Source organism: Dendrobates tinctorius, unplaced genomic scaffold (assembly GCF_039654945.1).
Source record: "Dendrobates tinctorius isolate UK_male_01 unplaced genomic scaffold, ASM3965494v1 ptg000024l, whole genome shotgun sequence".
Classification (NCBI taxonomy): Eukaryota; Metazoa; Chordata; class Amphibia; order Anura; family Dendrobatidae; genus Dendrobates; species Dendrobates tinctorius.
In genome coordinates, this window is record NW_027361692.1 from 21908869 (window position 1) to 21927500 (window position 18632).

Sequence of the window (18632 nt, forward strand, 5' to 3'; positions counted from 1 at the left end):
TCCAATGGCAGTAAGGGGTTAAAGAGTTTGTCAACACAGAAAAATGGTTCAAACAGGTACAAGTACAGGAGCTCGGTGCACCCTTGGTGTGGCCAAACACTTAAAGGTTCACAGTTGTTTTATTTTATAAATCAATAGCACACATAAAAATAAGACATTTTGTAGTATATACTGTATTATCAGAGAAATCTGCGTCTTTCTCCTTCTGGACTGATCATTCATTCTCAAAGTTCTCAATTAGGCTGGTTTCACACTTGCGTTTTTTTGCGCTGTATTTTAGCGCTAAAAAACGCATGCTTTTTTCCCTATATTTTGCATGGGATGCGCTTATGTGCGCATACACATGCGTTTGTATGCGTTTTTCCGCGCATACTTTTTTTGTGGTGTGCGCTCGGGCGCACAAAATGCATCCTGTTGCATTTTTTGGGCGTCCGACTTGCCTCAAAAAAACGCATGCGAGCGCAATGCATTTTTTTACAGCAAGACACCCATTATAAGTCTATGGGTGCGCATTGGCATGCTCATGTATGCGGTTTTTTGCGCATGCGTTTTTTTGTTGACCATTAGTTAGACAATGGAATTTAGGGGTTTGGGTTAGAGTTAGGGTTAGTTAAGGGGGTTTAGGGTTAGGGTTAGTATGGTTTGGTTAAGGGTTAGGGTTTAGGGTTAGTTAGGGTTTAGGGTTAGAGTTTGGGTAGGGTTTGGTTAAGGGTTAGAGTTAGGGTTAGTATGGTTTGGTTAAGGGTTAGGGTCAGGGTTAGGGTATGGTTTGGTTAGGGTCAGGGTTAGGGTTAGTAAAGTCATGGTTTGGGTTAGGCTAGTTTCACATTAGCGTTTTTTTGCGCAGCGCATCGGGCGCATAAAAAACGCAAAGAAAAACGCAAAACAAACGCACGTTTTTTTAACGTCATGCGCACGCTGATGTGTAAAAAAAACGCAGCGTTGTTTGCGTTTTACATGCGTTTTTGCATGCGTTTGCGTTTTTTATGCGCATGCGTTTTTAAGTGTGACGTTTTTTCCATTGTCTAGAGAACATTCTAGACTTGTTTAACTCAAAAAAGCATGCGCAAAAAAACGCAAGCGTGCGCAAGACCATGCGCACGCATGCGTTCCCATAGGCTCCAATGTGGTGTTTTTGCGCATTCCGTGCGCAAGCGTTTTTTTGACGAGACAGGGCGGAACCAAAAATGCAACATGTTGCGTCTGGCGCGCCTGGCGCAAAAGACAAAAAAACGCATGCGCACGAAAACGCAAGTATGCGCAAGACCATGCGCACGTCATGTTAAGTATAGGTGCGCAGTGCGCATGAGCACGGGTGCGCACGATGCGCTGTGCACAAAAGCGCTAATGTGAAACCAGCCTTAGTGTGAGGGGCCAACTAATGTTGGAAAAAGACGCAAACACGGTAAATACGCACTAAAAACGCATACAAACGCATAAAAACGCTGCGTTTTTTTCATGCATGCTCATAAAAATGCTTGAAAAAACCGCAGCATTTTTATGCATTTGTATGCATTTTTTCTATGCGTTTTTTTGCGGGAAAAACGCGCTGCAAAACAAAGCAAGTGTGAAAGTAGCCTTAACGGGTTAAATCTTCCTTCAGTGAAGACAGACTAATATATTACTCAGATAGGATAAGGTAGTTACTATTGATAAAATTCTATAGCAAATGGAGGAGGGAGAATGGTGAAAAAAAGAGGAGGAATTAGAGACAGAGCTCCTCTTCATCTCTCCATCAGTAGCAACGGTCATCTCCTTTCTCAGGAATGTAACAATCTGTAATCACGGAATATAGATTTTACCTGTGAATTGAGAATATTGAGAATGGACAATCAGTACAGGAGATGCATTGCGACAATGACCTTTGATGACGAAACCGCGACGTCAATAAAGATCATTGTCGCAATGCATCACTGGGAACGGGACCTGCTGGGAGCATCGCTGAGGCCTGGTGACACTGCGAGGGACATCAGAAGGTGAGAATATGATGATTTTTTTATTTTAATTCTATTTTTTACAGGGATATGGTACCCAGAGGCTGGAGGAGAGTCTCCTCTCCTCCAGACCGTGGGTACCACCCGCAAATGTTCTGCTTACTTTTCTCATGGTGGGCACAGCCACAAGCAGAACAATGCATTCCTACGTGTGCGGATTTTCCCGAGATTCCGCACAAAGAATGAGCATGCTGCGTATTTTTCCGTGATGCAATTCCGCCGTGCAAAAATCCGCAGCATTAGCACAGCATGTGCAGAATGCCATAGGATTGCATGGGATGCTGCTTTTTGCGTTTTCGCTGCAAAATCGCGCGTTTAAAATAGCCGCGAAAACACAAAAAAACCGCTACGTGTGAACACAGCCTTACTTTTTAAGTGAACCTTCCAACCCACTTGTTTTCCCTCACGCTCTACCCCTTCCCCTCTATTTTAATGGATAGCTCTGGCTTTATAGAACCAGAGAAGGGGCATTGTGATGGAAAACAAATAGGTGGTCAGGAGCACGTAAATGATTGGCTATGCCAAGGGTTCACAAAGCACCTATGCTTGGGTTGAGCAGTTATGTGCTGGAAGACTACGTTTAATTAGATAGAACCAGAGACGTGAAGGAGGACATCCAGCTGAAACACTATCTGTAGAAGTATTGTAGCACCTGACCAAGGATCTTCTAGCCAAGGTCAGCTAACAAACAGAGCTCTCTATCACACAATCCTGATTTCAAAACATTTTTTCTAGCTGTATGTCTGGTATAATAAAATCTGGTTCCGTGATGTTATTTTCGCCCTTAAATTCATAGGGTTTGGGTAAATTTAGGCCAAATGTCTAAAATTCCCTAAGGCAACTATGACAAGCCACACTGCTTAAGCCCACACTGCAAAAACATTCAGCAAATGCGCAGATACAGACGATTCGGCTGTCCAAATCTGTGCTGGCACTAAATCCTTTCAAAACCTGCGTAAATGAGAAGGAGTCAGGAAAGCGGACATGTGGTTACCAAGTAACAGTCACCATCTTTTGTGATATATCCATCTACTGTTCACAGTGCCGATCCACGATTATCAAGGGGCCTTGGAGCAAAGCCCAGGAGTAACAATTGGGGTATTGAAGAAAGACTTAAGTACAATATGGAGGACACCTCGGCATTATCCATAAACATTTCATGTATGACTTACAAAAAGCGAAATGCCTAAAGCCTGTGCAAATGTTAATAAGTCACCTTTAAACATTGAAATGCTAATTTGTATTTGCAAAGTTTTGTGAAATATATTGTATACTTGTAGGTATGTAGTACCTTTGTTCCAGAGGCCTTTATCTTTTCTACATAGTCCCATACAGTTTGTGGAGAAATCCTTCCACCTACTTGTATGCTTTCAGGAAGGTCCTAAAAAAAAAATGTATACTCTTAGATTTGGATACATATCACTCTATGCGGTTAGGATGCATACTGTAATTGATGCCTACAGAATTATTAAATTGCCAGTGAAAGTATTTCCTTGCCTATGTTTCCCACAGAATTACGGTCTCACGCGTACTTCAATTGCAGCTCGTGCAATATTGTCTAGTCACTGATATGCCAAATCCCCAAGATCTACTGCATGCTACTCAAATGACTCAAGAATTAAGATGGAGAATACAAAAACACCTTTCTAGTACTGCAATGGCCAAAAAAGATCAGAAGAAAGGTAAAACACTCACATCTGTGGATTCTCATTTTTTTGCATCATCATGGAGGTAACACTAGAGAAATACGTGTCATGGGGTTGAAAGCGGTTTACACCAACATCAGAGGAGGTGATGTTTCTAGTGACCTTTTCACTCTGAGTCCAAGTGGATTTTTAACACACACACAGTTTAGCGACACATAGACTGAATTAAGAACTTTTTTTTTACGGGTTTCCCCTTTTTCTCCTCTCGACCACTTCTTCCCTCCCCTTCTGTATATTTGATACTCTTCCTTCCTTCAGAATTCTTTTTTTTTTCTTATGCCTTTTCAGAGAGCACCCACTGGATTCTGCACTGTCATCTTTACCTTCAACATGGATCACCATGACTGTTGTTCAGACTTCCTCATGGTATACACTTGGGTTTTTCACATTATGTTCTTTATGTCATACTGCTGGCACAATAATTTTTATTATTCTGAACAATTATAACACGAAAATATATATCTATGCATGCCGATATTTGCATGCGCCCTTAATGTTATCTTTTCCATGGCGTATAATTTAATTACAAATTAAATTTGTTAGGTTAAAAACTTCACATTATTACAGCATTATATCAGTTTTCAGGCAGATTTGCACATATACGGTATTTGTTAGTCATTCCTATGCAGATTCACACTGATCAGCATGGATGTGAATGGGGATCATGTCTGTATGCGCCGACAAACATGAGCTTTCCATGTGCTAATGCAGACCTGCACCTTTTGTATCAGGTTTCTGTGCCATTCTTTACTCTTTCTTGTGTCCATGCTTGTGAGATATTGCGGGTCAGAATTGAAAGTTTGTAGGTCACGACGTGTAAACACATCATAGCGACAGTATGAGTGGCATGGGCGCATCTGGAAGCTTAATACTTTACCATCAGGGATTATGCATCTGTAAAGGTTTATTCCATTTTGCATTTGTAAAAGGGTTACTGTTACAAAAGGTTAATTCCTTCAATCATATTGGAGCACATACAGAAAAATCATTATAACAGTGTTATCGGTTATTACAGACATGCTCTTTAGGAGTCTACCTTGGGATCGAATGTGCGCATGCGCCTGACTAAAGATTTACCATTAACCTATGTGCAGGTGCCACCTTGGAATGCATGATCTGAACTTTCCTTAGACTTCTAATGTACCCATGAACACTTTTCTTCATTCAACTTTATTGACACAACCACCTTGTGACATGTATGAGCACGCCGACTCCCATAGCTAATAAAACAAATCCAAACCTACAGGGCCCTGCGTGGAAACGTGATTACCCCCTAAACTTAATTACTGACTGGGCCACCCACGGGTTGAGTCTTTTACAACGTTCTGGAGGAATTATAGCCCACTGATGTATGATGTTCCTTTTCTGAAATGCTATGTTACATCTATGCCAGATGTAATGGGACATACACCTTCCAAATAGTTTAACTTTTGTCTTGTCAGTCCACAGAGTATTCTCCCCAAAGTCTTGGGGATCATCAAGATGTTTTTTTGGCAAAACAGAGACAAGTCTTTATGGTTTTATTTCTCAGCAGTAGTTTTCGTTTTGGTACTTTGCAATGCAGGCCATTTTTCCACAGTCTCTTTCTTATAGTTGAGCCATGGACACTGACCTTAACTGAGGCAAAATAGGCCTACAGTTCTTTGGATGTTATTGTGGGGTCTTTTGTGACCTCTTGGACAATTTGTCGATAAGCTCTTGTGGCAATTTTGGCTAGCTGGCCACATCTGGGAAGGTTCACCACTGTTCCATTTTTTTCCCTATTTGTGGATAATGGCTCTCACTGTGGTTCCAAAGCTTTAGAAATAGTTTTTTAATCTTTTCTAGAATGTTAGATCTCAATTACTTTTTTTTTTTCCTCATTTGTTCCAAAATTTATTTGGTTGGCAGCATGTCTAGCTTTTGAAGATCTTTTGGTATACTTCACTTTGTTAGGCAGGTCCTATTTAAGTGATTTCTTGATTGAGAACAAGCGTGGCCGTAATCAGGCCTGGGTGTAGCTAGGGAAATTGAATTCAGCTTTCAAAAGATGTGATAAACCACAGTTAATTTAGATTTTAAGGGGAGGAACAATCACTTTTTCACACAGTGCCCTGTAGGTTTGGATTTCTTTTTCCCTTAATAATAAAGACCTTCATTTAAAAACTGAATTTTGTGCTTGTTTTATCTTGGTCTAATATTTACATTTGTTTGTGATTTGAAACATTTAAGTGTGACAAACATGCAAAAGAGTACGAAATCAGAAAGGGGGCAAACACTTTCACACAACTGTGTACTCTCATCATGCTATCTATATTATTTATTTCCATACTGTACATTATGTCTATCAGGGTTAGGTGATGTTTATACACACTCCCCTTATGTGACATATGATGTCCATCTACACAGTGTATTAATCTTCTGTATGTACTTGATTTTTGACTAATCTTTATTGTCAGTTCCAAGTCATCATTGAACACAATTTGTCTTTATTGCTTGTTTTGTATATCCAGCATTAAACACTAAGTGTTTTTAACATTTTTTTGCTATTGGTTAACTATGTGATTGTTTGATAGGGTAGAATTAAACACTATTTTGGGTTTATGCCATTTGGCTTTTTAAGTGTTTTAATGTTGTCTTTGGTTTCATATAAAATAAACATTAATTATTTTAGGTGATCCCTTTTGCATACTACTCTTATTTTTATGGGTGACGCACAACTAAATATTAAATTCCATTTCTCTATTGGATTGTGCAAAACAATTTATCAATTGGAATCAATATATAAATAATGGTCCCATGTCTGAATATATAACTTGTTATAGTGCTCTCTTAGGCAACTTTCACACTAGCGTTTTTTTGCGCTGAGCCTCGTGCGCAATCCAAGCACATGCAAAAAGCACATCAAGTGTTTTGCATGCATTTGCTTCTTTTATGCGCATGCGTTTTAACCAGTTACTAGCCATGATAACTCTTTAAACACATGTGTTTTTAAACGCAGGCGTGCGCATGTCCTAGCGCACGCCTGCGATCCCATAGACTGTAATGTGTTTTTTTTTGCGCATTCTGTGCGATAGCGTGAGCATGCGTTTTTTTTGCAGCAGTTGGGCGCACACAAAAATGCAACAGGTTGCGTCTGGCACGACTGGGCTCACCTGACATCAAACTGCATGTGCACAAAAACGCGTACAAACGCGTGCATGCGCTAAACTATGCGCCCACAATGTTAAACATAGGGGGCGCATGTACGATGCACTGCGCAAAAAAACACAAATGTGAAACCAGCCTTAGTGTTCCTTTTATTCCCTCTCAAAGCATCCTAATGTGTTCATCAGTGCTGGTATGAAGATGCCTCATGTAGAGTTTGACAATCTTTTGATGGCAGGCATGCAGCACATGAGCAGAAATCATTCTTTTACCAATGTAAAAGAAGATATAAGCAGTTAAACTGAATATCTTATCATCACCAACACTATGAATCTATACACCTCTCTGCTAGTGTCTCAAGGAAGAGACAAGAAAAACCAAACACCCCCAAAGGGGCACGGTCCTCTAGTAAGAGCTTTTTACTTTTCATTTCAATGATCAATTATCAATTGGGTCTTAGGATCCGAACTTCAACCAACGAAAAAGTGTCACTACGGAGTGTTAAAAAACAGAAAAATCTAAACAAAGTGTACTTAATAAAAATGCTTGAACATGTTTATACCAACCATGACATTTAGAGGGAATCTGTCAGTAGGTTTTTGCTACTTAATCTGAGAGCAGCATAATGTAAAAGCAGAGACCCTGATTCCAGGAATGTGTCACTTGCTGAGCAGCTTGCTGTAGTTTCAATACAATCAGAGTTTTATCAGCAGATTATCACAGCAGGACTATGTGTCACATGCCAGCCAGTCAAGCTAATGTGTGTAACCTAGCCTCTATCACTGGTTACTGACAATGTACAGTGCACACAGAAAGCTGACAATCAGTGGTGTGGCCGAGCTTATACAGGGCTCAACAATGAACGCACTAAGCAGAGAAACAGGGAATTTATCAAAACTGCACCAAGCAGTTCACTAAGTGACATCACTGGAAACAGGATCTCTGCCTCCACATTTTGCTGCGCTCAGATGCCATTGCAAAAACCTACTGACACATTCCCTATAAAAAATGTTAAAAGTAACCGATTTCCTCACCTCTGATAAATGCTCCAGTGACCCAGATACAGGGTAAGCCTTGATGATAAATTTCGCTACCGATGGCATATTAAGAAATCCCTTCCAGATGTAAGTTAAACGTGCTAAAAAAGTAGATTCATCTTCAGCTGTGTCCGTAATATTAAATGACTCATTGCTGTAAAATGATTACAACAAAATGAAAAAATTATCAATACGTATTTCTGTTTGTAAAATTTTTTTAAATGCACATCATTAACACATACAAGTAATATTATGTAATAATGCTTTAACATAGTAGTAAAAAAACACGACAGACTGTAGGAACCAGTAATCACTCAAGGTGGCAATTATCATTTTGAAAGTAGTGAAGTATAAGGGCATGTGCAGAAAGCGCTGTATAACCCTGTGCACGCTAATTTCATTCACATTTCAACCCGAAGCAAGACACGAAATGTGCAACGGGTTGTAGATTGACTGCCCGATCTTCAGTGTTCCCTTAATTTGGTAATACATGTGTATTTCCTTATTGTTTGCCCGGCACAGACAATCTGTGTATGATAATGATTTTGGATCACATTTATACATGTCATTGACTTTATGTCTTACAACGTATTCTGCATTTTTTTTGCATACTGGGTACATATATATTGAATTGGTATAATAAAAAACTTTTCAGGTGTAGAACTTCTTTGATCACCGAGCAGGTTTGGAGGCACAACACATTTATTGTTGAAATAAATACATAATTAGAATTACAACAACTTCCTTACTATTATCACAAACCCAGCACAGAAAAGACCACAATGCAATTGAAGTCTAATCAGCATTGATCTGTGACACCTATTTTCATTATAATTAGTCTGATTCTGCCTTAATTAAGCGAATCAGAGCCTTTTTCAGGTGATGGATGGTGTGTGGGCGCCTGTACTCCAGAATAATGGCAATTCATGGAGAGCCCTTGCTAGTGATTTGATTACATGACCCCCATGCTACTGTAATGCAGATCGCAGCCCTTGACAAGCTGTAGGTGTCCCTTCTCCTGCAGTAAGGGCCCGTCACACAGAGCGATCTCGCTAGCGAGATCGCTGCTGAGTCTCAAGTTTTGTGACGTAACAGCGATCTCACCAGCGATATCGCTGTGTGTGACAGCGATCAGCGACCGCCCCCCCTGTCGGTATCGCTGATCACTGTAGGAAAGCCCTGGACTTTTCTTTGGTCGCTGGTCTCCCGCTGGCCAGCACACATCGCTGCGTGTGACAGGCGGGAGACCAGCGATCAGCTGGTAACTAATGTACACATCGGGTATCTAAGGGACGCACATGCCTTGGACACCCGATGTGTACGTTAGTTACCAGCGCCTTGCATCAGCGCGCTGGTAACTAACGAACACAGCGACGCCGCGCGCTCGGCGTCGCCGTGCTGATCGCTGGTGAAGCTGTTTGACAGCTCACCAGCGATCAGCACAGCGACGCCGCGCGCTCGGCGTCGCCGTGCTGATCGCTGGTGAAGCTGTTTGACAGCTCACCAGCGATCATGTAGCGACTCACCAGCGATCCTGACACGTTAATATCGTTGTCGGGATCGCTGGTGAGTCGTTATGTGTGACTGGGCATAAGGTACTACATAATTCAGGTACAGACTGATGAGTTTGCATGAGGCTCCTGTCTCAGCGCACATGCTGAGGTAGACTGTCATTCATTCTAAAGCTTCTTCACCCCCATCAGGAGCAGAGTGACACCCTGCTCTCATTTCATAAGATACCTGTACTTGGAAAAGGGGACGATTGGAAATAAGAAAGAAGTCAAATCTAGATGACAACAAAGCACTAAGTGAAACCTTCTGCGAAGTACTCATAGAAGCTACACACATAAAGAAAGTATATTACAAAAGGTATAGTTAGAATATAAAAAAGTAGTTAAAAAAAACATTTAAATCCAACATCCTTAGCTGTTCCACTGCAAAGAGTAAGAAAATGGAACACATATACAGAAAATTAACTCATATGTTCTCTGCAGAATTTTACATTTGACTATTTTGGAAAAATGCTGTAGACTTGAGACTATTTTGGTGTAAAAGCTTTGCTGAGTTGGTCCCAATGTGGTGTAAAAGCTATGAAAAGTTGCAATTTTTTTTGTGCAAAGCAGAGTTGTGCAAAAAAACTGGGACTTTAAGAGTGTGTGCACACGTTGTGGAATCTGCTGCGGAATTTTCTGCGCGGATTTGTCTAAATCTGCGGATTTTCTGCGGATTAACCTGCGGTTTCCCCCTGCAGTTTGACACCTGTCATGGAGCAGGAGCCAAACCGCTGCGGAATCCGCACAAAGAAGTGACATGCTGAGGATTTAAAACCGCAGCAAATCAGTGTGGAAAATTCCGCACCGTGGGCACTGCGTTTTTCATTTTGCATTGAGTTAAATGGTACTGTACACCGCAGCAGGGCCAAATCCGCTGCGAATCCGCAGCAGAATCCGCAACGTGTGCACACACCCTTAGGGTTTTCAAGCCATTTAGCATCAGCTCTGCAAAAATGGGCAGTTGTGAAGGAGCCAGGGCCGTGGTCACGCCTGCACAGCCAATTCATGAAAAGCAGCTGTATTTTCTTTAAGTCAAAAATGCTACTCAAGTCACTGAATTTCTGGAACGGCGAACAGTGGCGCAGTAGCCATTAAGTGGCATGCATCTCTTAATAAATTCAGCGCCTCTAAAGGCCCCGTCACACTAAGCGATATCACTAGCAATATTGCTATAATGTCACTGGTTTTGTGACGCAGCAGTGATATTGCTAGCGATATCGCTACATGTGATACTTACCTCCGACCGGCTCCCCCGCAGGTTATCGCTGATCGCGCGAGAACGGCATGGGCTGTTTCTCGTCGTCAGCTTCCTGCTGTGGAGACGAGCGACGCGTGCGGGAGGACGTCTTCATCGCCGCGTCTGACAGGTAAGTAGTGACCGCCGACCGCTGCTATGTCGTTGGTGAGATCTGCCTGTTTGGCAGCTCACTAGCGACCACTTAGCGATGCACCAGCGATCCTGACCGGGTCATATCGTTGTTGGGATCGCTGGTGCATTGCTAAAGGGGGTTTTACACATAGCAATATCGCTAGCAATATCGCTAAAACGTCACCGATTTTGTGACGTTATAGCGATATCGCTAGCGATATCGCTATATGTGATACTTACCTCCGACTGGCTCCCCAGCTGTCCATCGCTGATCGCGCGAGAATGTCCGGCTCCATTTCTCGTCGTCAGCTTCCTGCTGGGACTTCCTGCTGTGACGACGAGCGACGCTTGGAGGCGGGCGGGAGGACGTCAGGATCGCTGTGTGTGAAAGGTAAGTATCGTGCGCTGCGTCGCTGCTGCATCGCAGTGAGATCTTTCTGTGTGAAAGCTCACTAGCGATCATTTAGCGATGCACCAGCGATCCTGACAGGGTCGTATCGCTGGTCGGATCGCTGGTGCATCGCTAAATGTAAAAGGGCCTTTAGTGTGACGGTACCTTTACACTCCATCAAGATTGGCACTGAGCGAGAATGTGCTATGTCAGTCTTTATGAATCCAGCCCATTGTCTCTTGTGTACATGCTATTCAATCAAGGGTTCGCTGATTACAATTTTTTTTTCTAATCTTTAATATTTGTTTGCAACTACCTACAGGAACACACACATTTCCAGTTTTTTGGGGGCATCTCATTATCTTTGAAGCTCGGGGGACTTAAATTTAATCTTTCCCACTGCTTGAGTCCTAGATGAGACAATAGTAACACTATACACACAAATAAAGGTGTAATTACACTTGCAACTGTTAAACAATTGGCAATTGTCCAATAGCCTATTTACACAGGCCACTATTCTTCCATGGCTACAGAACGATCATTACAACAATTGTTCTGCATAAATAGAATATCACTGTTCTCAGCAGAACAACATGCTGCCAAGACTGAGGATTGTTAAGCAGGTGGCGTAAAAATCATGTCACCATACAAGCACGCATTTTGCTTGTTTGTTGGCAGATCGGCAGCTGGTTTAGGTTGGCCTAAAATCATTAAACAAGCAGTCCTACAAGTGTAAATGCAACCTTAGGTATTGTATGCACATTGCCTGCCAGGTCTCTAGAGAGGATAAAGGTACTGTCACACTTAGCGATGCACCAGCGATATGACGCGGTCAGGATCGCTGGTGTATCGCTAAGTGGTCGTTAGTGAGCTGCCACACAGGCAGATCTCAACAGCGACATAGCAGCGGTCGGGGGTCGTTACTTACCTGTCAGACTAGGCGATCCTGACGTCCTCCCACCTGCGTCCACGCGTTGCTCGTCGGCGCCACAGGAACCCCAGCAGGAAGCTGACGACGAGAAACGGCCCAGGACGTTCTCGCGCGATCAGCAATAACCAGCGGGGGAGCGGTCGGAAGTATCAGACATAGCGATATCGCTAGCAATATCGCTATAACGTCACAAAAACCAGTGACGTTATAGCGATATTGCTAGCAATATCGCTTAGTGTGACAGGCCCTTAAGTTAAGGCCCCGTTACACACAACGATGTCCCAGCGATCCCACCAGCGATCCGACATGGATGGGATCGCTGGGACATAGTTAGACAGACTCACCAGCGATCAGAACCAGAGAGCAAGCTGGTATCTAGGGTAAGCAGCGGGTATCCAAGAGCCGCACGGCTCTTGGATACCCGCTGTTTACCCTAGATACCAGCATGCACACTGGTATCCAACGTAAACAGCGGGTATCCAAGAGCTGCGCGGCTCTTAGTTACCCGCTGTTTACGTTGGATACCAGCGTGCAGCGTTGCTGATCGTTGGTCTCCCGCTGCCACACGCAGCGATGCGTGCTGGCCAGCGGGAGGCCAATGAGCAAAAAGTGGCCCAAGACGATCCTGCACAATCAGCGATACCCGGTGGGGGGCCAGTCTCTGATGGATGTCACACACAGGGAGATCGCTGAAGAGATCGCTGATGCGTTACAAAATCAGCGATCTCGTTGTGTGTGACGGGGCCCATACTCTCTGCCTCATTCAGACATCAGTACTTTTCATGTACACAAAAAAAAAAATGGTACTGGGGTTATTAGTGTTTTGGATCCATGTGTCAACAGAGTTGTCTTTGTCTTCGAAGGATTTGAACATGTAGAGGAAATCTGGGCTGCAGCTGATCTCTGACTTCCTCTTAAAGTTTAATTCACATGAAGGCGGGGACAGGGACACCATTGCGGAATAGGCGTCGGGCACATGTGTCACAACAACTGAACGAGAACCACGGGACCATGAGTGCCGACACCGCTGGAACAGCACCGACACGGTAGGCGAGCATAAGATGTTTTTATTTTATTGGGGCCAACATTTAAATCAAGAAGGGGTTCTCCTAGTAGCGGTCAACCCCTTTAATACTAGGAAGACAAAAAGGAGGAATTGCTGTTGATGCAAGTCTCCACACGTATCGCTACTATGTCATAGCTTCGTCAGAGGTAATCTGTCTGATGTCAGGTCAGGATTATATATACTAAAGAAAAGATAAACTGGCATTTAATTGGTTAAAGGGAACCTGTCACCTCGTTTTGCCGCTATGAGCTGCGGCCACTTCCTTTCGGGGCTTATCTACAGCATTCTATAATGCTGCAGATAAGCCCCCGGTCTGACCTGAAAGAGAAGAAAAACAAGTTTTATTATACTCACCCGCGGGCGGTCCGGTCCGATGGGTGTCACAGGTCCCGTGTCCGGTGACTCCCATCTTCATGCGATGTCATCCTGCTTGCTTCATGCCGTGCTCCTGAGCAGGCGTAATGATCTGCCCTGTTGAGAGCAGAGCAAAGTACTGCAGTGTGCAGGCGCTGGGCCTCTCTGACTTTTCCCGCGCCTGTGCACTGCAGTACTTTGCTCTGCCCTCAACAGGGCAAATCGGTTCACCTCCGCAGGAGCACTGCATGAAGCAGGCAGGATGACGACATCACATGAAGATGGGAGGCGCCAAACCCAGGACCTGCGACACCCATCGGACCGGACCGCCCCCGGGGGTGAGCGGCACTTGTGCACGGCATTAATATGCATCAGAGAGAGGAAGCTGGAAGGAATCTATAGCGTCTGCATTGAGCAATATAGTCAGAAATGGGTTTGTGTTCTACAGAGAAAGAAGTACGTCAGTAGATCAAGCGTCAGACTGCAAATACTGACAGCACATGGTCCCATCCGTGTGCTGTACGTGTTTTACACAGACTTCTTAACTAGTATTGGCACTTTTCATCTGTGCTGGGAAAAAACAGACATGTTTCCGTGAGTACTGCATAAAAAAATCGGTCCCTGAAAAATCAGACATGTGAACAGCTCTATAGACAATAATGGGAATGTGTTGTATCCGTGAAAAACACGGCTAGAACATGTCTGAACGATGCCATACAGATACATTTCTATTAACACTAATTCAATGTACCTCCCAGAAAACAGAGATGAACCTGCACTATTAATGCAAATAATGCAGAAAGGTTTTTTGTGTGTCTTCAATATGGCAGTCTCTGTAAAAATGTCTAGAAATTGTATAGACACAATGTTTTCGGGGGGATTTTTTTTTTTTTTTACTCTTCCATAGTCTTGTATCTAATAAATCGAAAATTATATACAAAGTCTCAAATTTATAAAACAGAACATTTTTGAAAAAATATTAAACTAAATAATACAGGTAATTAATTTACTTGGCATTGTGTGACGGCTATTACGTTAACATTACACTTCTGATTCTCTGTGTAATGAAAATGGTAGCTCATGAATGTATTTTAGAATACATAATTTAGCAACTAATTCTCCTGCCATCTGACCTCAAATTCACATCTGGGCAAGAGTAACAGAGACTGGTCAATGATACTCATTTTCTGAACAACTTTTCTACTGCTTGAGGCCTACATGAGAGAACAGTAACACTATACACACAAGTAAGGGTGTAATTACACTTGCAACCATTAAATAATCGGAAATTGTTTAATAGCCTATTTAAACAGGCCAATATTCTTCCATGGATAAAGAATGATCATTACAATAATTGTTCTGTATGCGTACAATATCACTGTTCTCTGCAGCACAATACCCTGTCACAGGACAATGTGCTGCTAGGCTTAAAAATAATTTCACCACATAAGCACGCATTTTGCTTGTTTGATGGGAGATCGGCAGCTGGTTTCGGTAGGCATATATCAGTAAACAAGCAGTCTACAAGTGTAAATGCAACCTGCAACTAGGAAAAACTCAGCATCGAGTTTGACAAAACTGATTACATATAATACTCTGCCTAGCATCTACTACTACACCTATTATGCAAGAAAAAATTTAAACTCTTAGCTAAAAGATATTTCAGTCACTTAAGCAAGTTACGTACAATGTTTAAAGGGAACCTGTCACCAGAAAAAGCACTGTTAACCTGCAGATCAACAGCACCCTCATGGCGCCTGCATGCAACTGAATGCAGCGGGAAGAAAATTATCTTTATACTCCCAGACACCATTTGGTATTCAGTCATAGGGGCGGCGCCGGTTCAGTCACACTCTGAATATACAGAGAGGTCGCTGTACCTGCGCCCCCGGCTCTGACTGACAGCCAGTCACAGTGCAGAGCCAATGTCAGGCAGGGTCAGGGGCGCAGTTAAGCGGAAGCGCAGTATACTCAAAGTAGTGGCTGAACCAGCGCTGCCCCGCCCCAATGACAGAATACCAAATGCTGGCAGGCGCCGGACAGCATAATAACGCTGATAACCTGCAGATTAACTGCATATCTGCAAGTTAACAGCGTTATTTCTGGTGACAAGTTCCCTTTAAATCACATGAAACCAGTTACCTGGCTGAGGAGAAGAGCGTGTCTTTCGGAGAGTCCAGTTTTTCTGTTTCTAAGATGTCTATATCCAGAGAAGCAGGTACTGTTGAAGCAACTTCAGCTACATTATCAACTTCAGCATCTGACTGCTTACGGGAGACACTCGTGGCCAACTTCGCTTTCTTTGGTGATAGATCTTCAGCAGGTGGGGCCATACGGCCTATAAAATAAGAAAAAATATATTTCATTGCAATTAAAATGTATATAACCCCATAGCTTCCCTCTCCAAAATCACACCTCACCACTAAGGACAGCTTACTCATCTCCTCTCCAAATCTCACCTCACCACTTGTGCACTTGACCCTATCCCATCCCACCTCCTCCCCAACCTCACCACCACACTTATCCCAGCCCTAACCCATCTCTTCAACCTATCACTAACTTTTGGTACCTTCCCACCTGCTTTCAAACATGCCACAATCACATCCATCCTCTAAAAGCCATCCCTTGACCAGAGCGCTATGTCCATATTGTTGCCCCCATTTACTTCCAAACTCCTTGAGCAGCACACGTCCATGCTGAAATTTCCTCTCACTTTGCATCTAACTCGCTCTTCGACAACCCACAATCTGGCTTTCGTCCCTACCATTCCACTGAAACTGCCTTGAACAAACTTACTAACAACTTACTTACAGTCAAAGCTAACAGACAATTCTCTATATTCCTCCTTCTAGACCTGTCCTCTGCTTTCAATACAGTTGACTATTGCCTTCTACTACAGATCCTCTTCTTCCTTTGGCATCAGAGACCTTGCCCTATCATTGATCTTCTCATACCTTACCAACCGCACATTTAGCGTTTCCTACTCCGACACTACCTCCTCATCTCGCCATGGCTCTGTTGGTGTCCCTCAAGGCTCTATCCTAGAACCCCTACTCTTCTCCATCTATACCCTTGGCCTGGGACAACTCATAAGGTCCCATGGCTTCCAGTATCATCTATATGCTGATGACACTCAGATCTACCTCTCCGGCCAAGATATCGCCTCTCTGTTGTCCACTTCCCAGAGTGTCTATCAGCCATATGCTCCTCCTTTGCCTCTCGCTTTCTCAAGCTCAATGTGGACAAATCTGAACTAATTATCTTTCCTCCATCTCACATATCGTCCTTATCTGATCTATCACAATAAATGACATTACAGTTTCCTCTGTCCTGGAAATCCGCCGCGTCTGAGTAACCCTGGACCCTGCCCTGTCCTTCAAACCATACATCCAAGCTCTCACCACCTCCTGTCACCTTCAGATCAAAAATATTTCCAGAATCTGTCCTTTCCTCAACCCTCACTCTACCAAAATGCTTGTGCATGACCTAATCATCTCCCGCCTTAAAGGGAATCTGTCACCAGAAGTTGGCGGCCTATGTAAATGGCCTGTGTCCGGTCCGATGGGCGGTGTATCTTCTTTTTTTCTCCACCCCATCCGTGGCCCCCGTCCGCGGAATTCTTATAGTTCTACTCCATAGTTTGCGCGTGCGCAAAGCAATCTTGCTTTGCGCAGTATGCTTTGCCCAACTGCAGGCAAAGCCGAAAATCATTACTGCGCATGCACCGGTACACTATGTCCTGGAAGTATTTTGCTGTGTTCCGGGAACAGTGTACCGGCGCATGCGCGGTAATGATTTTCGGCTTTGCCCGCAGTTGGGCAAAGCATGCCGCATGTGCGCGAAGCAAGATTGCTTTGCGCACACGTGAACTATGGAGTAGAACTACTAGAATTCCGGAAAAGATCGCGGACGGGGTCCACGGATGGGGTGGAGAAAAAAAGAAGAAACACCGCCCATCGGACCGGACACAGGCCATTTACATAGGCCACCAACTTCCGGTGACAGATTCCCTTTAACTACTGCAACATCCTCCTCTGTGGCCTAGCTTCTAACACCTCTCGAGTCAGTCCTTAACTCTGCTGCCTGACTAATCTCTCTCCTCATTACACTCCTGCTTCCCACCTTTGCAAATCTCTTCACTGGCTCCCAATTTCCTAGCGTATCCAGTTCAAACTATTAACAATGACCATCCATAACCTTTCTCTTCCGTATATCTTCGAACCAATCTCCCAATATCTTCCCTCACGTAATCGCCGGTCCTCCCAAGACTACCTTCTCTCCTCCACATTTATTCGCTCCTCAGTCAACTGCCTCCAAGACTTCTCATAAATATCCCCCATCCTCTGGAATTCTGTGCCTCAACACATCCGACTATCAACTACATTTGGATCCTTCAGACAGAACCTGAAAACCCATCTCTTTAAGAAAGCCTACAACCTGCAATAACCACGCTGCCACCTCAACACCAACGGAGCTGCTGCAACCTCCAACCTACTGTCTTCTTCCCTATGATCCTGTTGAATGTAAGCTCGCAAGGGCAGGGTCCTCTTCCCTAAATACCCTGTTAGTCTGTCTACTGTAAACGAGATTTGCATTTTTATGTAACCCCTTCTCATGTACAGCACTATGGAATCAATGGTGCTATATAAATAAATACATAATAATAATAATAATAATAATAATAATATACTCAATTAACAAAGCCAAACAATGTTACAGTGCCTACAAGTAGTATTCAACCCCCTGCAGATTTAGCAGGTTTACACATTCGGAATTAACTTGGCATTGTGACATTTGGACTGTAGATCAGCCTGGAAGTGTGAAATGCACTGCAGCAAAAAAAGAATGTTATTTCTTTGTTTAATTTTTTTTTTAAATTGTGAAAAGTTTATTCAGAGGGTCATTTATTATTCAACCCCTCAAACCAACAGAATTCTGTTTGGTTCCCCTAAAGTATTAAGAAGTATTTCAGGCACAAAGAACAATGAGCTTCACATGTTTGGATTATCTCTTTTTCCAGCCTTTTCTGACTATTTAAGACCCTCCTCAAACTTGTGAACAGCACTCATACATGGTCAACATGGGAAAGACAAAGGAGCATTCCA

At 43.3% G+C, this 18632-nt stretch overlaps 1 protein-coding gene across 1 annotated transcript in view; it reads right to left on the reverse strand.

Moving 5' to 3' along the window:
- The window catches only part of PHF3 (PHD finger protein 3), a 172795-nt gene that overhangs the window by 11215 nt on the left and 142948 nt on the right, over positions 1-18632 (reverse strand). The window contains exons 12-14 of the mRNA XM_073569399.1: positions 15670-15865; positions 7861-8017; positions 3286-3375 (exon numbers count right to left, since the gene is read on the reverse strand). Coding sequence (XP_073425500.1) covers positions 3286-3375; positions 7861-8017; positions 15670-15865 — 443 coding nt within the window. The remainder of the gene's footprint in view (positions 1-3285; positions 3376-7860; positions 8018-15669; positions 15866-18632) is intronic.